The sequence below is a fragment of the Triticum dicoccoides genome, chromosome 3B (genome assembly GCF_002162155.2).
Source record: "Triticum dicoccoides isolate Atlit2015 ecotype Zavitan chromosome 3B, WEW_v2.0, whole genome shotgun sequence".
NCBI lineage: Eukaryota > Viridiplantae > Streptophyta > Magnoliopsida > Poales > Poaceae > Triticum > Triticum dicoccoides.
Window position 1 is genome coordinate 249,957,271 of NC_041385.1, and position 21,359 is coordinate 249,978,629.

Consider the following 21,359-nt stretch of genomic DNA (forward strand, 5'->3'; position numbering starts at 1 on the left):
ATCCGAGATAGAATCCATGTATGAAAACAAAGTATGGACTTTGACAGACTTGGCCGATGATCGGCGAGCGATAGAAAACAAATGGATTTTTAAGAAGAAGACAGACGCGGATGGTAATGTTACCATCTATAAGGCTCGACTTGTCGCTAAGGGTTATCGACAAGTTCAAGGGATTGACTACGACGAGACTTTCTCTCCCGTAGCGAAGCTGAAGTCCGTCCGAATCATGTTAGCAATTGCCGCATACTATGATTATGAGATATGGCAGATGGACGTCAAAACGGCATTCCTTAACGGACATCTTAAGGAAGAGTTGTATATGATGCAGCCGGAAGGTTTTGTCGATCCTCAGAACGCTAACAAAGTATGCAAGCTCCAGCGATCCATTTATGGACTGGTGCAAGCATCTCGGAGTTGGAACATTCGCTTTGATGAGATGATCAAAGCGTTTGGGTTTATGCAGACTTATGGAGAAGCCTGCGTTTACAAGAAAGTGAGTGGGAGCTCTGTAGCATTTCTCATATTATATGTAGATGATATACTCTTGATGGGAAATAATATAGAATTTCTGGACAGCATTAAGGCCTACTTGAATAAGTGTTTTTCAATGAAGGACCTTGGAGAAGCTGCTTACATATTAGGCATCAAGATCTATAGAGATAGATCGAGACGCCTCATAGGTCTTTCACAAAGCACATACATTGATAAGATTTTGAAGAGGTTCAAAATGGATCAGTCCAAGAAGGGGTTCTTACCTATGTTACAAGGTGTGAGACTGAGCTCGGCTCAGTCACCGACCACGACAAAAGATAAAGAAGTGATGAGTGTCATCCCCTATGCTTCAGCCATAGGATCTATTATGTATGCCATGCTGTGTACCAGACCCGATGTAAACCTTGCCGTAAGTTTGGTAGCAAGATACCAAAGTAATCCCGGCAAGGAACACTGGACAGCGGTCAAGAATATCCTGAAGTACCTGAAAAGGACGAAGGACATGTTTCTCGTTTATGGAGGAGACGAAGAGCTCGTCGTAAAGGGTTACGTCGACGCTAGCTTCGACTCAGATCTGGATGACTCTAAGTCACAAACCGGATACGTGTATATGTTGAATGGTGGAGCAGTAAGCTGGTGCAGCTGCAAGGAGAGCGTCGTGGCGGGATCTACGTGTGAAGCGGAGTACATGGCAGCCTCGGGGGCAGCGCATGAAGCGATTTGGGTGAAGGAGTTCATCACCGACCTAGGAGTCATACCCAATGCGTCGGGGCCGATCAAACTCTTCTGTGACAACACTGGAGCTATTGCCCTCGCCAAGGAGCCCAGGTTTCACAAGAAGACCAGGCACATCAAGCGTCGTTTCAACTCCACCCGTGAAAATGTTCAAGATGGAGACATAGAGATTTGCAAAGTGCACGCGGATCTGAATGTCGCAGATCCGCTGACTAAACCTCTCTCGCGTGCAAAACATGATCAACACCAGAACTCTATGGGTGTTCGATTCATCACAATGTAACTAGATTGGTGACTCTAGTGCAAGTGGGAGACTGTTGGAAATATGCCCTAGAGGCAATAATAAAAGTATTATTATATTTCAATGTTCATGATAAATGTATTTTGTTCATGCTATAACTGTATTATCCGGAAATCGTAATACACGTGTGAATACTTAGACCACAATATGTCCCTGGTGAGCCTCTAGTTGACTAGCTCGTTGTGATCAACAGATAGTCATGGGGTTTCCTGACTATGGACATTGGATGTCGTTGATAACGGGATCACATCATTAGGAGAATGATGTGATGGACAAGACCCAATCCTAAGCATAGCATAAAAGATCGTGTAGTTCGTTTTGCTAGAGCTTTGCCAATGTCAAGTATCTCTTCCTTCGACCATGAGATCGTGTAACTCCCGGATACCGTAAGAGTGCCTTGGGTGTATCAAACGTCACAACGTAACTGGGTGACTATAAAGGTGCATTACAGGTATCTCCGAAAGTATCTGTTGGGTTGACACGGATCGAGACTGGGATTTGTCACTCCGTATGACGGAGAGGTATCTCTGGGCCCACTCGGTAATGCATCATCATAATGAGCTCAATGTGACCAAGGTGTTGGACACGGGATCATGCATTATGGTACGAGTAAAGTGACTTGCCGGTAACGAGACTGAACAAGGTATTGGGATACCGACGATCAAGTCTCGGGCAAGTAACGTACCGATTGACGAAGGGAATTGTATACAGGGTTTGATCGAATCCTCGACATCGTGGTTCATCCGATGAAAACATCGAGGAGCATGTGGGAGCCATCATGGGTATCCAGATCCCGCTGTTGGTTATTGACCTGAGAGCGTCTCGGTCATGTCTGCATGTCTCCCGAACCCGTAGGGTCTACACACTTAAGGTTCGGTGACGCTAGGGTTATTTGGAAGACTAGTATGTGACTACCGAATGTTGTTCGGAGTCCCGGATGGGATCCCGGACGTCACGAGGAGCTCCGGAAGGGTCCGGAGGTAAAGATTTATATATGGGAAGTTGTCAAACGGGCACCGGGAAGTTTCGGGGTCATACCGGTATTGTACCGGGGCCACCGGAAGGGTTCCGGGGGTCCACCGGGAGGGGCCACCCCTCCCGGGGGACCACATGGGCTGCGTGGGGCAGGGAGCCAGCCCCTGGTGGGCTGGGCGCACCCCCTCCCTTGGGCCCTTGCGCCTAGGGTTGAGGGGGGAACCCTAGAGGGGGCGCCCCCTTGGCTTGGGGGGCAAGCCACCCTCTCCCCCTCTCCCCTTGGCCGCCGCCCCCCTCTAGATGGGTTCTAGAGGGGCCGGCCCCCTTCTCCCTTCTCCCTATAAATAGAGGGGTGAGGGGAGGGCAGCCGCACCACCCTCCAAGGCGCAGCCCTCCCCTCCCCAACACCTCTCCTCCTCCGTTGTGTGCTTGGCGAAGCCCTGTCGGAGTACTGCTTCTCCACCATCACCACGCCGTCGTGCTGCCGGTGGAGCTGTCTTCCTCAACCTCTCCTTCCCCCTTGCTGGATCAAGAAGGAGGAGACGTCTCCCGTCCCGTACGTGTGTTGAACGTGGAGGTGCTGTCCGTTCAGCACTTGGTCATCGGTGATTCGAATCTCGTCGAGTACGACTCCATCATCACCTTGCAAGCTTCCGCACGCGATCTACAAGTGGTATGTAGATGCAAACTCACTCCCTCGACTCGTTGCTTAGATGAACTCATAGATGGATCTTGGTGAAACCGTAGGAAAAATTTTAATTTTCTGCAACGTTCCCCAACACATAAACCTACAATTCATCGGATCTCGACAAACACACCGCAAAAAGAGTTACATCGAATAGATCTCCAAGAAGATCGAGGAGAACTTTGTATTGAGATTCAAAGGGAGAGAAGAAGCCATCTAGCTAATAACTATGGACCCAAAGGTCTGTGGTAAACTACTCACAACTCATCGGAGAGGCCTTGGAGATGATGTAGAGGCCCTCCATGGTTGATTCCCCCTTCGGCGGAGCGCCGACGAAGGCTCCAAGATGGGATCTCGCGGATACAAAAGGTTACGGCGGTGGAAATAGTTTTTCGTGGTCGCGTCTGATGTTTTTGGCGTACTTGGGTATATGTAGGAGGAAGAAGTAGGTAGGTGGACGCTCGAGGGGCCCACAAGGGTGGGGGGCACCCAACTGTAGGGGGCGCACCGGGCACCCTCGTGGACGCCTCCCTTGTTTCTTGACTTCCACTCCAAGTCCTCTGGATCACGTTTGTTCCAAAAAGATTGCTCCCGAAGGTTTCATTCCGTTTGGACTCTGTTTGATATTCCTTTCCTTCGAAACACTGAAATAGGCAAAAAAATAGCAATTCGGGTTGGGCCTCCGGTTAGTAGGTTAGTCCCAAAAATGATATAAAAATGTAAAGTAAAGCCCATAAACATCCAAAACGGGTAATATAATAGCATGGAACAATCAAAAATTATAGATACGTTGGAGACGTATCACTCAGTGACAAACGACAAAGGAAATTTGGCTTCCCTTACAATTTTTCTCGTTCATTATCGCACACGGTTCATCTCGGTCGCTTCCAGAAATAGTGTGCGCTGATGCTATTGTGTGTTGAGTTATGATTGGCCGGAACCCCAGCCACGCGAATCGCGCCTGTGCATTGTAGGATGCGCCGTGATCGAACGGCAATCCACGTCCCTCACATCACATCCATGCTGTTGTAGCTAGATTGGATTTATATGGGCCAAATGCCTAGAAAATGCACACAATCCCTTAAATATTGTAAATGAGCCCGAAAAAATGCCAAATTTGAACACGGTGATTTGCAGGGTGTATGTTCTTCGTAGAAAAAAACTCCAGGGCAAAGAACAAAGAAAATTTGGATTCCCCTTCAATTTCGGTGATTTCCCTCTCGAAAGCATGGAACTTCCCCGGCGATGCTTCGATTTATGAAGGGCGTGCATGACGACATAATCCAAACCTTTTTAAATTTTCACAAGGGCATGGTGAAGTCATACCATGGCACCATGCTAGGCGTCATGTTTTTCAATCATTTATTTCATTTATTCTATAGTTGAAAACCCAATAAACAAATGTTTGTGGTTGACTATTGCCACACATTTCATCGAAATATCTGTCCATTCCTTGTAAAAGGCATGAGAATTTACTAAATGGCACGAGCATTGTTTTCCAAACCGTCATTGTGCACCCTTTCATGCACCGATTGTTTGAACTTGAATTGTGTGCATTATAAAATGCACATAATCCCCTAAATATGGTAAATGAACCCAAAAAAGTGTCAAATTTGAACGTGCTGATTTGCAGGGTGTATGTTCATCTTAGAAAAAAAACTCATGGACAAAGGACAAAGGAAATTTGGACCCCCCTCAATCTTGGTGATTTCCCTCTCGAAACCATGAAACTTCCTCGGTGATGGTTCGATTTATGAAAGGCGTGCATGACAACATAAGGATAATATTCTCAAACTTTTACCAGGGCGTCGTGAGGCCATACCATGGCACCACCCCAGGCGTCATGTTTTTCAAGCATTTATTTCATTTTCTGTATAGTTCTTACCCAGTAAACGACGCGTTTATGGTTGACTATTGCACACATTTCCTCGAAATATCTGTCCATTCCTTGTAAAAGGCATGAGAATTTACTAAATGGCACGAGGATGGTTTTCCAGACCATTCTTGTGAACCTTTTCATGTACCAATTGGTCGAATTTGAATTATGTGCACTAATGCCTAGAGAATGCAAATAATCTCCTAAATATGATAAATGAACACGGAAAAGTGTCAAATTTGAACGTGGTGATTTGAAGGGTGTATGTTCATCATAGAACAAAACTCATGGAAAAAGGACAAAGGAAATTTGGACCCCCTTCAATCTTGGTGATTTCCCCCTCGAAACCATGGAACTTCCTCAGTGATGGTTCGATTTATGAAAGGCGTTCATGACGACATAAGGATAACATTCTCAAATTTTTACTAGGGCATGGTGAGGCCATACCATGGCACCACGCCAGGTGTCATGTTTTTCAAGCATTTATTTCATATTTTGTATAGTTGTTACCCAGTAAACGACGTGTTTATGGTTGACTATTGCCACACATTTCCTCGTAATATTTGTCCATTCCTTGTAAAAGGCATGAGAATTTACTAAATGGCACGAGAATGGTTTTTCAGACCGTTCTTGTGCACCTTTTCATGCACCGATTGTTCAAATTTGAATTATGTGCATTAATGCCTAGAGAATGCAGATAATCCCCTAAATATGGTAAATGAACACGGAAAAGTGTCAAATTTGAACGTGGTGATTTGTAGGGTGTATGTTCATCGTAGAAAAAAACTCATGAACAAAGGACAAAGGAAATTTGGATCCCCCGTCAATCTTGGTGATTTCCCCCTCGAAGCCGTGGAACTTCCTCGGTGATGGTTCGATTTATGAAAGGCGTGCATGACAACATAAGGAAAACATTCTCAAATTTTTACCAGAGCACGGTGAGGCCAAACCATGGCACCACGCCAGGCGTCATGTTTTCCAAGCATGTATTTCATTTTTGTATACATTAATTCGGGTTCGTTTGTCCTTTTTTATTTTATTTGAATTTCTGGGCATTTAATGTGCATAATTCAAATTTGAACTACAAGCACATGCTCCAGTGCACCAAAGTTTGTTGAAAAATCACATGTGTGTCCTTGGGTGAATTTCTAGGTCCCATGCAATAAATGGGAATGAAATTCAAACATTTGGGCATCGTGGCTCAGCCGGAAAGATTGAGAAACTTGGTTTTTTAATTCATGTAAATCCAAAACACGCCTGAAAATCATGAAACTTGGCATGGTATCATGACATGGCACCAGCTGCGGTAATTGTTTTTGGCCGAATTGGGACAAGCTTTGGTATAAGCTGCTTGCAAACCGGAACTTCTGTCAAGAAGGCTCGTGGTTCCGAGAGGGAACGTGTCACCTCCGTGTGCGAAATGACATACGTACACTGCCTTCTCCCGCCTTAATTTGTTTACACTGGCAGATTAGACCAAATAGAAGTATCATGCTAAATTTTGGAATTATTTCGGGTTCATTTGGCCGTTTTTGTACATTAATTGAATTTCTGGGCATTTAATGCTCCAGTGCATGAAAGTTGGTTGAAAAATCACATGTGTGTCCTTGGGTGAATTTCTAGGTCCCATGCATGAAATGAGAATGAAATTCAAACATCTGGGTGTCCTGGCTCGGCCGAAAAGATTGAGAAACTTCATTTTTTAATTTCTGTAAATCCAAAACACGCCTGAAAATCATGAAACTTGGCATGGTGTCATGACATGGCACCAACATGCTGTGGTAATTTTTTTGTCCGATTTGCGAAGGCGCACACATTAAAAATCAACAAAGTCATTTTGGAACAAGTGTTGTCACGTTACAAATTGGAAACACAACTATTATTGAAACCATGGGTGTTCTACTTACCAATTACGTGCCGCCACGCGTCCCTTTCTTTATTGGCTAGGAGGTGCCGTCCGGGGTAGCTATTTGACTACGGGAGGCGTGCGATCAAACCCCTGCACGTTCTCATCGGGAAGAGAGCCCTTTGACCTCTATCCGCCGCGCACCTTCGTCCCAACATCTCCATTAATGGCGCCGGAGCCCCTGTTTCACGGCGTGGCTATGTCTCACTAGACTGAGATTTAAGAGAGAAAAGTGAAAATCGAAAAAGAAAGTTTTGCAAGGATCTTGATGTAAGATCTGAGGGACCTATATAGCATCGACTATGACTTATAGCAAGCATGATGAATATAAGGACGATGATAGTGGATAATAATTGTCTTACATATTTAGGAAGATAACCAAAAAAGCCACATGCGGCTACGCCCGAAATACACACGGGTAAAAGAAGAAGGAAGACGCATACAACAATCTGGCTCGATGATCTCTACTTTCTTGATGCGCTGCAGGTCACGGAGACTAGTTCTCGCCGTGAGCAGCGATGATCTCTTTCATCAGTTTCATGTCCTTATATGCTACTCGGAAGCAACCGCGGATTCCTCCACCAGCCTTTCTCGCTCGATGTGGCGCATGGCATTCTCGTCCATAAGTTTCTTGATGATGAAGCACGTCCTCTTGAACAAGGCAGCGATCTCCTCTGCCTGCTCCGCCCTTCCGGTGATCTTTGCCCTCAGCAGGTCGCGGTCGCCCCGGAGTTATTCAAACGAGGCATTCAACTCGTCCTGCATCTTCATCCAGCCGAAGATCTGATCCATCTTGCTATGGACGATCGCATGCATGCGCCTGCAAGAGTCCTCGTCTGCCCGCGAGAGATTTTCCCAGGCCGCCGCATCGTGAGGGGACATATCTGCTGCATTCGCAGCGCGGCAGGACATCCTGCTGCTTCCGCGGTGCAACCAGACCAGTCTGCTGCATCGACGGCGCGGCAGGACCTCTGTGCTGCTTCGGTGGCACGATGAGACCTCCGTACTGCTTCGGCGGCGCGGCGGGACATGTCGGCTGGTTTTGCGGCTAAGCAGGACATCTCTCGTGCTTCCGCTTCCATGCTCGCCTCTCCGTGGTGGTAATCTCTCGACCGAGAACTCAATCTAACCATGGCAGACGCAAGAGAACGATGTTGAATGACTTGTTTGCTTTTGTGGATGAGGAGGTGAGGAAGGAATGTGCAGTCATCTTGGCATAGTACAGTATTTATAACCGAGTACTAATACGCTCCTAAGTGGGAAACCGTTTAGGTTTTGATCCGTGTGAACAGGTTTGCAATTTGGAAGATGGTGGGACGCAGGCTCAAAATTTATTAACGGTTCTATAATTTCTAAGTGCGACACTATTCCCGGACGGCGTAACGTGGGTACGCTTTCTCGGCCGCGTACGTGGCGTTTGGTGCACCACAATAGGCAATGTCAGCACATGTCCTGTTCCAAGAACCGTGCGCGCTTGTTATTACCATCGCGCACGCTTCTTTTAATTAGAATGTGCGACCGTCTAGCGCACACATGTTGATCTGTCTAACTGTTTCTGTTTATTGTGGCTAGTCGCAAACAGTTCATCCGTGTGAAGTGTATGCCATCAATCGCACACACCTTTGATCTGGCTGACCGTTTATGTTCTGTTGCCTAATCACAAACAATTAATCCTTCTGAAGCGTATGCCCTCAATCGCACACACCTTTATCTATTTGTCCGTTTCTGTTGTTCCGCCTCATCACAAACAGTTAATCCGAGTGAACCATATGTTGTGTATCGCACACGCCTTCATCTGCCTGCCCGTTTCTATTGTTCCTCCTCATCGCAAACAGTTCATTGAACTGAACCATATGTCGTGCATCGCACATGCAACTAAAATCTGAACCGTGTTTGATGCATCCATCATTGCAAACATTTTGGACATTTTTGACGGTTCTGTGACACCACCATTTGCGATTATTGCATCGCACACAGTTTCTCGAAGGTTCTCTGATCATAGTGTCGTGTTAGCAGCATCCTACAGTAGTGTATGCTTAACCATGATACTATCGTTGAGATTATAAAAGCTAAAGGTTTTGGGGATAGGTGGATCAACTGGATCAAAATGATCTATGGTACAAGATATACATCTATTCTACTTAACGGAGTCCCAGGGAGGCACTTCCTATGCAAGAAAGGAGTCGGGCAAGGGGATCCCCTATCACCTTTGATTTTTGTCTTAGCAGCTGATCTTCTTTAGACTATGTTCAACTAGGCCTTACAACAAGACATGATTGAGCCACCATTGCTGCATAACTCATGTTCTGAATACCCAATTATATAGTATGTAGATGACACCATTCTAGTGGCAAATGCAGATGCTAGACAACTCAATCATATAAAGAACTTACTGCTACACTATGCTGCTTATACTGGTCTAAAAGTGAATTATGCCAAGTCCACTATGATTCCTATCAACACACCCCTGACCAAGATGACATTTCTATCCAATCTGATGGGCTGCAAGTTGGTACATCGCCTCACACATATTTGGGACTTCCACTATGCATCACCAAACCAACAGTTCTTGATTTTGTGCCTATGATGAAAAGGATTGAGAATAGACTTCTCAACTGCTCCACAATGCTATCTACTGGAGATAAACTTACACTGATCAGATCAGTATTCTCATGCATGCCAATTTTCTTTATGTGCTCCCTCATGATTCCCAAAACTGTGGTGAAACAACTCAACATTTATCTCAAGCAATGCTTCTGGAGAAAATTTGGGACACAAGAGACTGGACCTGCTTTGATCTCATGGGACACTGTTTGCAAGCCCAAACATATGGGAGGCCTTGGTCTCCTAGACATTGCCACTCACAATCAAGCCTTGCTTATGAAGTACTTGTATAAATTTCTAAATAAGGTGGACACCCCATGGGTCAATATCATCTGGGAAACATATTATCAGGACAGACTACCTGGAGAAAGGATGGTGGGCTCTTTTTGGTGGAAGGCTATTCTCAAGCTCCTACCCAACTACAAGACCCATACTATATGTAAGGTAGGAAAAGGAGATACCATTCGATTTTGAGCAGATAAGTGGACAGGGGAACCCTTGCTGTAGCAATTCCCAGAACTTCATTCATTTGCTATTGATAAGGATTGCTTTGTAGCCACTATGGTGACCCAGTCAGACATCAGTGCTCTATTTCACATGCCCCTCTCCCAGCAAGCATTCTTGCAATTCAATCAAGTCCTACAAATGATCAACAACAAAGAGACTACACAGAATGATGACAGCTGGACTTATTCTAGTACATCCAATCAATATTCCTCCATGAAAATGTATAAGGCACTTATGGGTCCTGGCAAAGCACACTGCATCTTCAAAAACCTTTGGCGGACTTCATGCATACTAAGACATAAGATTTTTACCTGGCTCCTACTTTATGATAGAATGAACACCAAGAACCTACTTCAATGGAAAAACATGTTCCTTCAAGACTACAACTGTTCATTATGCTCAGATGATACTAAAGAGTCTTTGATCCATCTTTTTTGGAACTGTCCATTTGCTCTAGAATGTTGGGATCATCTTGTACCAAGAAGAAGCAGTGGCATCTCAGCCTATGATGAGATTCTTCTCATTCTAAGTTACCCAAGGAGATAGCTTTGGAAATTGTTATGATGGGCTACTAGAGCTTCTGGGCTGTCAGAAACGATAAGATCTTCAGATCGGCACCACAAAGCATAAACACTTGGCTATACTATCTAAAAGAGGGACTGTGGGCAACACAACTCAGAGCCAAGGAGAGCAAAGCAGAAAAGATCAGTCACTAGATTGAAATAAATCTGTAACCATTTATGGCTGTTTTTCCTAGAGCCGGTATTGGTTGATGTACTGTTCCTATTTTGCTGACTGCATGTAAATATTTTATTATTAATAAAGTACCATAGAACTATTGTTCTACGGTCTAAGCTTAAAAAAAGTAGGATGCAGAGGAGGAGGTCGAAAAGAATGATGATGATGATGGCGCCATTGTAGTAGGACGCGAGCGAGGAGGCCGAGAGGAACAACGTCGGTGGTGGTTTCAGTGTAGCAGGACATGAGAGAGGAGACAGAGAGGAACGGCAACCGCGCGAATGTAGTAGGACATGGGAGAGGAGGTTGAGAGGAACGACATCGATGGTGGCGCTAATGCAACAATACGTGGGAGGGAATGATGATGGCGACAACACCATTGTAGTAGGACCCGAGCGAGGAGGCCAAGAGGAATGACGACGGTGATGGCTTCAGTGTAGTAGGACATGGGAGAGAATGCAGAGAGGAACGACAACCGCATGGGTGTAGTTGGACATGGGAGAGCAGGTTGAGAGGAACGACGCCGACGGTGGCGCTAGTGTAACAACACACGGGAGAGGAGGCCGAGAGGAGCGACGCCGGAGCGACGCTGCTGTAGCATGACAGAGGAGAGGAAGGAGTGTCATTAATACAAATCACACATATGCATATATATTTCATGAGGAAGAAGTCAGGTTTAATCTTCTATGATCGGCGAAACAGAAAATATGCAAGATGAAAGTTGTGTCAAACTGTAAGATGAAGCTACTGATCAAAGGAGAATTCAAATGGTCGACCGTGCGTGACGAATTTGACAAAATTCATCCAAAATAGCTCCTAACATGAACACGAAATTGAACATTTACAATCGACGAAACTATGAACTAATCACAAAAATAGAACCATAACAATGCGCATCTTTTTCATGTAGAGCTTATCTCAAATTGATGCACCGTTGTGTGGATTAGAAGGGACCTAAGAAAGGAGATTAGAGAAGGAGCTTACTAGAGGTGGAAGAAGAAATAACGTACAGGGTGTATATGGCTCGCATCCTCTCGTGCAAGAGGGCCCACCATGAGCGCTCGAAGGTGGCTCACCTCAGCTTGGCCCGGTAGAAACGGCTAATTTGAGCGTTCCTCCAGATGCAGCCTGAGAGGTGCTTTGAGTTTCGTGCGGGCCAATTTTTTTATGCGACCCAGGTAACCAAATCGCACAAAAACATCCCTCCCAGACCTGGCTGGGCCTAATGCGACCAACCAAACGCATCCTTAATATCTCATGGGCATTGCAAACTAAGCATAACTTAGATGTTAGGTTCTTTGTGGTGGAACAAGCCCACCCTGATTGGCCGAGTTCAAGTCCTAACAACCTATTTCCTGAATTTATTTTAGGTTCTCCGGCGCCATTCTTTTGGCGGTATGGCGTGCCCGTTAATTACGGAACATTTTTGGCGACTTTGTCAATCTCCCAATCTGCCGGCTCGATCTCTCGGAGGTGCTCATAGGGATAGAAAATGCATTTGTTTGTTCACAGGGGTGAGTGTGCATGCCCCTATATGAGTGTTCATGTTTGTATTGTGTTTATCAAGATAAAGTATCTCTCAAGCACATTAAGAACCAAATAAATCCTCTCCGGGCACGATATCCTTACTTTTAACCAAAAGGAAAGCCTCCAGTGTTTTAGTTATCTATACATTTTGTATTTTCTTCACATCATCATTCTTTTTTAACACATTACAGATGCAAGCGCACATACACTCACCTCTATGAACGCACACACGCACACCCTACCCCTATGAGTACCTTTGAGAGACTGAGCCGGCATATCATCTTGAGATTTTACGAAGTCACCATAGATGTCTCGTAGTCGATGGAAACATCTGCTCCCACTGAACATGCATCGCTGGAAGTCTTAAAATTAATCAATGATAAAAGCGAGCACCAGAATTTGAACCCTAGTGGGTTGGGGACACCACAGTCCACCTAATCATCCAACCACACATTGGTTCGCTTCACATAATCATTCTATTGTGTAGCGACTAATAAATTAGAATTACACCATGCGAGAAAAATAGAATTGCCTTCGGTGCATGCTAGAAGAATATTATATTTTGTCTTAGATTTGTGTCCTCGCGAATTTTGCAGATTTTTGGGACCTTTGTAATCTAAACTCCATAGGAGTACTTTGTTAATTTTTTCACGGGAAACATCAGGACTCTACCGCGTATTTTTATTGGTATTCATAATAAAAATTACAAAAAGTTACAAATAATGGGTCAAGATGGCCCCAAAAAGAAGCAAACGAAAGGGAAAAGGAAATAAAAGCTAAGCAAGACTACACAAATTAATGTAAATTGATGAAAAGAGTTCACCCCACTCTCAAAAAGTTTGTATGTCTTCCTCTTATCTAGCCTATAAAGGGTCCACCTGAGCTCTTCCTTGAACTTTGATCTGCATCTATGTAAGCTTGGTTGAATAGTCTTGATAAAACCATTTCTACTAGCCAAATGGACCACCGGACCAAGATGGTGGTCTCCATAAAGAAGGGCACTTGGAGATGTCCCTTTAGATAGTCAAGGATTTCCTGAATATTTCTTTGTTGGGAGGTCCACTTGTGGTTAATGTGTTTCCAACATATTTTTGCAAATTGGCATTGATTTAAGAGGTGATCCCTAGTTTCCAGAGTAATATGTCCACACATCACACATGAGTATTCATGATGAAAAAATTATTTCTCTATAGTAACTCGCTGGTATTAAGCCTATTGTTTATAAGTAACCAAAAGAACATTGTATCCTTTTCTGGCAACAGGATGTGCAAATCCAGTTGGCAGGAGGACCGGTGTGATGTTAACCAATTAGAAGCTTGTAGGTTCTAGAGACAGAAAATCCAATAGCTTGACCGTGAATTTGCTCATTCTCTAATCTTTGAGGTGTGGAAGTGCACAACTGTCATATAGCTTCGAATTATGCAAATGCTTCTTTAGATAATGACAAATAAAACAAATCAGAGAGGTCGTCAAGGCCAATAACTTTCCTAATAGAGATGTCTTCATTTCTAGCAAAAGAAAAAAGAGGTGAGGTCGCAACTCCTTTAAAATATAATTTTGCCGATGATCTTCCCAAAAAATTAATGAAGTAATTTGAGACAATCTCTCCACCAGAAAAAAGGTCATTCGAACCTGAGGGGGTAAGTCGTGAGAGTAATAAACTCCCAAATTAGCTTTACACCATGAAATATATTTTTTAAGAATTTTTGAATATTTTTTAGATACATAGAGTTATTATGAATTTCCAAGTTCAAAATACCCAGTCTACCTTGATCCTTAGGCTCATAGACCATATCTCAAGATGCGAGAGACAATGGTTAACTTTATGCATATCATTTTCTCCCCGAAGACAATGCCTTCTACATTTATCAAAATCATCAATTGTTCCTTTATAAATATTGAGGCATCTCCCGAGGCGAATAGGTAAAGATTAACTAACAACATTTACCATTTGGAGTCTGCCAATAGTGCTCAGAAAGTTTGAGCAACCATTGAGCCTCCTATAACCTCTTTGAATGGAATGCAAAAATCACACCATTTTTTGGCTTCGTCAACCCAAAAGGAAGGCCCAAATAGGTAAAAGGGAAAGCTCTCACTTACATTTCGGAATAACTTTGAATGTCCTATGAAAAATGTTGATAGGCATGATACTTGATTTATTAAGGTTTACTTTAAGCCAACATGCCAAACCAAATATGTCAACACAGGATTTAAGGGTGAGTAGTTGTTGCTGACAAGCTAATGATAAAAGTATCATTATAGCATACTAAAGGATAGAAAATTTAGGGCAAGAATTTAGCTGAATGGGATTTGCATGTATCCATCGTGTAGTGGCTTATTCATCAGGATCTGAAGAAAACTTGCATCTACAATAAAACATAGTGGTGATAGGGGATCCCCTTGTCTAACACCTATTCTACATTTGAAACATGTGCTAGGGACGCCATTGAGCAACACAGAAGAGATGGCAAAGGAAAGAATGTGGGTGATTCAACAATACCACTTATCTTCAAACCATTTGAATTTTAATTCTCAAGAATGAGGTGCCCTAATGCATCAAAAGCCTTTTCAAAGTCAAGTTCAAGAACAACAATATCTTTCCTTGATTTCTAACACACGTGCAAGAATTCATAAGTCCATGCAAGATACTCTTGAATAGTCCTAGTTTTAATAAATCCATATTGGTTGGTGTGAACCAGGTCCTTAACGATAGATTGCAACCTATTGGCAAACAACTTAGTGACAAGCTTTTAAAGTCCAATTAAGCAAGGATATAGGTCTATAATCATTAATTTTAGTGGCAACATATTTTGGGGGGGGGGCGATGTAATGAAACAACTGTTTATGCTTTGGAGGCATAATGATCCACTTTGAAATTTGGAACACAAGTCATAAAAATGTTTTTAGGGTATGCCAACATTTCTTGAAGAATTTAATATTGGAACCATCTGGCCCTGGTAAATTTTTTACTTGGCAACTCAGGAACAACAACGTCTATTTCCTACTCCATGAAAGGGCTCTCCAGAATATCCAGACCAGACAACCTTTGAATAATTATAGACATGTCAAAATCATTAGAAGTGAAATTATATTGTCCCAACCTTTGCTTATAACCATCAAGAAAAAGCATGGCCTTGTCCTCATGTTTGGAGTGAATAGCAACATTCATGGGTGAAGGTGGCACTGGAGTTTCTTCAAATTCGAACAGTAGCACTAGAATGGAGAAATCTTGTATTTTCATCAGCTAGGGTGACCCACTTAATATTTTCCCTCTCCAGTGCATTTTTTGTTTTTTTAAGCAGAGCTGCAAGATGACCTTTCAAGTCCTTTCTAAAAGTGGTCTCCAAGTTGGTCAGATCCCTAGTGTTTCTAAAGGTACCAAGGAGAGAAATGATGGAGTTTATGTCCTGAATTTGTATCGTTCATACCAGACAGCTTCATAGAACAAGATTTAGTCGTTTTCCTAAGAATTTTAAAACTGGCAGTGATTATGTTGGTTTCGTCAGCATACTAAATTGAATCTTCCATGTGTGATACACAAATGGCAAGTCATCATGTTCCATCCAAGCATTTTGAAACCTAAAGATATTAGACTTAGGCATGGTAGTTTTAACTGAGATGAGACATGACACATGGTCAGAGGTGGTCATGGCCATGGGTAGTCCAAAGCATTGGGATAATTAATTAATTTTCTAATAAGGGGAATAAAAAATCAATCAAGCTTTTGGAGTTCACGGGGAGGTATGCATATTGCTCCAAATGTACTTTCTGCCTCTAAGAGGTACATCAATGAGCACAAAATGAGAAATTGCTAAATTAGAATGAATTATCTCATTAATACTACCTCCATGTTTATTCCTATCATCTGACCTCCTTATGAGGTTGAAATCACCAATCATGATCCAGTCAACATCATATGAAAGTTTAGCATCACAAAGACACCGAAGTAATTCCAATTTATTACCATCTTAACATGGAGCATAGTTATTTGTTGAAGTCTAAACATTATAACATCCATTAGATTGCATTAGGATAGATAGAACATACTCATTCTGGAACTCTAGTATGACCAGAGAAAACAACACCATCCCAAATAGTGAGGATACCCCCTCATGTAGCAATAGGAGGTATATATTGAAAAGGTAACAAATCTTCTAGGGCAAAATTGTGTAATATGATCTAAATCAATGTGCTCTCTTTTAGTTCCTAAAAACATCTAAGACAAAAAGAACCTTCCTCATTTTTATTATGTATTAGTAATCATTTATCATGGGAGTTCAACCCCTCTTATGTTTCAATTTAAACTTTTCAGGGCCTGTTTATTCATTGGCAGGGTGAAGAAAATACATCCTTATTAAGCAACGAAAACTAGATTGTTACAAGAGGGACCGAATGGTAGGAGTACTTTTACTTATATTATTTCATGGTCGCTATGATTTTTGCATGTTGTAGTTCTGAAAAAAATCATAATTTCTTGACACTTAAATATTTTAGGGGAAGTACCCTAAGGAGATCAAATGCACCTCACACTAGATGAGGCTTTTCCTTGCCGCCAAAGGTTGTTTCATCACCAAAAGTTTTGAAACACCTTTTTGTGAAAAAGGACAAGGATCTGTTATAAAGGTTCCTTATAAGTAACAACACCCTCAAACATGATAAAAATTACATCAAGGATTCTGCACCTTCGAACGACCACTGCCACCGATAGGATGCGCCACGGGCACGCCGTTGTCGGCACTCCCCTATCGGAGACAGCTTCAATTTGTCGATGATGGCCATGAATTCTTTGTGCATGTGCCCCTATGGACCAATGTTTAGAGTCGTAAACGTGTCATTGAACCCTTGAATCGATCTAAAGCACATGAGACCAAATCTTGCCATTACGCACGCATGGTGAGAAACCCTAACCTCGCCTCCTAAGTAGACGGTAGGAATCTATGTCGGAGATCTACAAAACTCAAGGAGGATCGACGCCTGAAAGACCAACTCGAAGTTGAAGTGCCTCCATAGTAAGCCCCTGCGAGGAAAACACCCAACCTAAACTGTCGACCGACGCTTAGGCACCGAAAAATCCCCTTTCTTGACACTGGCCACCTGAGTGCAGACAGAGAGGAGGTGGATACATGGGCTCACCGATGAATCTTTAAAGGGATGAGTACCCTACCAACTGTAGACGCAAGAGGGAAAGATAAACCCTAACCAAGGGATGCATTTTTCGGTTTTATTGTTTTGAACATGTTCTTAGTGATGCAGTTATCTATAAAGCCGGTAAGAGAGTAGGCATTAAAATCATTTAAACCCTTTTGGGCATAAATTTAAGTTTCACACCGGGCCTCAGTTTCTCAGAGCATCTACACCTGGACCTACCTAATCCGGTCCCCTAAGAACCGCGGTCGCGCCCGCACGCGTATGCGGAGTGACCGGTCACCCCTCATTTGTTCACGTCCACAGCCAGGTGCCTCGTTAGCAAATCTTCAAATCCATAGAATCACATGCAATGTAAACTTAACTCGCGTAATATCTCCCGATCTCACACATAGCGTCCGACTATTTCATCATGCATGTCATCGCACTGCCAAAAATTGGCATGCTCTACTACATCATACATGCCATCGGACTACCGAAATTTGACATGTTCTACATACTAAAGCTATGGAGAAAGTTATTCAACAGTTGCCCTTGCCCTTGTCATTGCTCTTGTCGTCTTTGTTCCAGAAGTAGTGGTCAAAGACTCAAAATGGATCGAGTTGGATCTGCTCAAAGCTGGAGTTGTCCAACCCGTCACTTCTTCCTCCTTCTCCTCTTTGGACGATGGTCCGACTATGGCAGGGACCGCCCAATTTTGTCCTTGGTGAGGGCGCACGTCGTCCTCCTTTGCCACTTCTTGAGGATGCGGGCACGGAGGGCTTCCTCATCCAAGGCCGTGTGTGACTCCACCTCCGCTGCCTTGGCCTCCAGGACTACCACGGCTTCCTGGCCCCTAGGCCTTGCACGGTAGGCGTGTCATGCGTCCGCAGCGGGCGACCCCTTACGCGTGCTGGGTTGACCTCTGACTCGGATCCGGACGCGGCGGGGAAGAGGGGCTATCGAAGGGGTTGCACCGTCACCCCAGAGTTCGGGCGCCAGACGGTGGTCACCGCATCTGGTGAGGCCATGGTCACGTGCTTGGAGCCACTAGCCTCGGCTAATCCAAGCGTCATTTCTGTCGACGCAATGGATTCCGTCAGGTCGACTCCGACCGCGGTTAGGCGCACTCCTCCGGGGAGCGGTGGAGAGCCATGCAGACGACCATCTCCTCCTCTTCCATGCATGTGACGAGGTCCCAGTCGGCAGATCAGGAGATCTCTGAGTCAAATCCGTTACCCGCCATGTCAGAGAAGGCCGAAGATTGCCGGAACGGAGCTTGGGGGTGGAGTGGCTAGGGTTTCGTCCGGGATGTGAATAGGGATGAATATATGTGAGGTCGTAATGGGCTAGCGTGTGCTAGATCAGACATGGCGGACGCGCCCGGGCTTGTCCGGGACTCCCCATATCCGTCCAAGATATGTGCTGGATACAAGGGGTGTCGTTTAGTCCGGACGTACGGGGTCGGTATAAGGGGTGCGGCTGGGTCGCGATTTTGTGACATGCCATGGACCGAACCGTCTGCCCAGACGAACAGGGGATGTTTGAGTAGTCCGGCTGTAGACACTCTCGGATAAGATCCCAATGATACCTCCAACAATTGTGTGTCCTAGGAAACATGTCAAAACTGGTTGGGTTTGGAGAAGGAGAACACAAACCGCACGGGTGCTACAGTGCCACTCATCATCAGAGTCAGGAACGAATTCGGCTGAAAAGAAGAGTCAGGAACGAATTAATTAGGCGGCGCTTTAAGTGCGCATCAAATTATTTTTCACAAGGTACATATGCCCAGCGGATTGGAGTTAGACCCGTATCCGTCCCCAACCTCCCCCATTGAAACCTCTTCTTCTTCTCTTTCCGTAATAAACGAAAAAGCTCAATCGCAACAGTATTCTACTCCGACTCCGCACCTGTCACTCACGCTGCCTCCGTGACCTCGCTCCCTCTGCCCCTATATACTCCCGTCGCCGATTACTCGACATCATTGTTGTTTCTTCCTCCTTCCGCCGATCGATCGTCCCTCTATATCATATCGTCCAAGTCAGGTCTCCGCGCCGCCGCGCTGGGTGGGGACGTATCGAAACGATGGAGGCCTTCGTGCTGAGCTACGTGGTGACCGGGCTGGCCTTCTGGTCGACGGCGTTCTTGGTGATGCGGGCGCTGATGCCGAAGCGGTCCTACGAGTTCTGCAACCGCGCCGTCTCCACCATGCACGCCGTCGCCGCCGTCTGCATGGCCTGCCTCTCCGTCCAGGAGTGGTCCTGCCCCGTCTGCCCCCTCAACGCCCCCTCCTCGCCGCGCCAGGTACGCACCGCCACCGCACACCGCTGCGCTCACTGATCCGTGATACACGCGCGCGCATGCACTGACTCCGTCCTCCTTCGTCCTTCCTGTACGCACGTTCGTGTGTCCATCGAATCGACAGATGAAGTCTCTGGCGGTGACGCTCTCGTACATGATCTACGACGCGGCGTGCTGCCACCTCAACGGCGACGTGCGGCTCGACAACACCGTGCACCACCTGGTGAGCATCGTCGGCATCGGCGCCGGCCTCGCCTACCAGAGGTGCGGCACGGAGATGGTGGCGTGCATGTTCATCACGGAGATCTCCAGCCCGCTGCTGCACCTCAGGGAGATGCTCAAGGAGCTCGGCGTCAAGGACACGGACCTCAACCTCCTCGTCGATGTACACAGACCTCAACCTCTTCTTCCTCTCTCTCTCTCTCTCTCTCTCTCTCTCTCTCTCTCTCTCTCTCTCTCTCTCTCTCTCTCTCTCTCTCTCGTCTGCTGTGAACAGTACTATAATTAACTATATGTCTCTCTTCTCCCCCGCGTACGTGCAGATTCTGTTTGCGGCGACCTTTTCGGTGGGACGGATGGTTGGTGGACCGTACCTCACCTACGTCACCTTGACAACAGACTACCCCATCCTCATCAAGGTATTTTGTAACCATACACCCAAAGAACCAAACAAATCCTCCGCCGCTCCGCTCCCTATCGATCTCCAACCCAAATCTCAACTTAACCTCTTCCTTTTTTCTTCCAAAAAAGGAAAACAGTACCTATTTCAAACGCCAGCTATTTCCAACTTTTTTTCTGTATGCATATGCGTGCTTACTAATTTCCTTTTCTGTGATATTATTTTCCGATTCGCTAGGCGATGGCTGCGGGTTTGCAACTGGTGAGCGCCTACTGGTTCTTGAGGATCCTCAGGATGGTCAGGTACAAGCTCGGGAAGAAGAGGCCGGCGGCGGCGGCCAAGGTCACTGCCAAGTGACCGATCCATGTACATACATATCTTGCTTGCAACCTTGAGCAAATTACTTGCTTTCTGGCGGGAGAGATCGATCGATCGTCCGTATGTACAAACCCGCCGTGTTTGCGCGATTCTGGCTAAGTAAAAAGGATTATTCATGTAGCATATTAATTGTTCCACAGGCAAGCATCTTCCCAACAAAGGATGCATATATACATACTGTACGTAGCAATTCAATTTGACTCTTGTGCAGAAACACTTTCCGATCACTACCGCTTGTCTCCTGGCTGTTGTAGAGGATTTTAAGCTTCTGTTCTTGCTGCTTATACAGTTGTTAGATTGGATCATTCCTGTTATAATGCCGTTTTGGTGTATAATTTGAATGTGTAGATTGTACATGCATTTTTTATACATGCATGACGTGCCCTCTGTTGATGCGCGTGCTACTGGTGTTTTGCGTTGTCCCATTACAGTCCTTTTGAACTCCTAGTTTTGTTGTCAGTGATCTGCTAGCAATAGGCGCCAGAACGAACTCCCTTCTATATTTTGGTTTGTATGCACTGGGAGTCTGGGATGGGATGCTTTGTTATGTCGTTCGGTTATTAGAAATTCCGATAGCGAAACCTGGTCCAT

The 21,359-nt window shown here is 44.9% G+C and overlaps 1 protein-coding gene across 1 annotated transcript; it reads left to right on the forward strand.

Annotated features, from left to right (window-relative positions):
• The first annotated feature begins 19,319 nt into the window (after positions 1 to 19,319).
• Positions 19,320 to 21,141, forward strand: LOC119275767 (TLC domain-containing protein 5-like). Its single transcript, XM_037556673.1, has 4 exons — positions 19,320 to 19,774; positions 19,896 to 20,156; positions 20,314 to 20,409; positions 20,628 to 21,141. Exons 1-4 carry the CDS (start codon positions 19,556 to 19,558, stop codon positions 20,745 to 20,747), a joined length of 696 nt encoding a protein of 231 aa, XP_037412570.1. The 5' UTR covers positions 19,320 to 19,555; the 3' UTR covers positions 20,748 to 21,141.
• Positions 21,142 to 21,359: the final 218 nt, after the last annotated feature.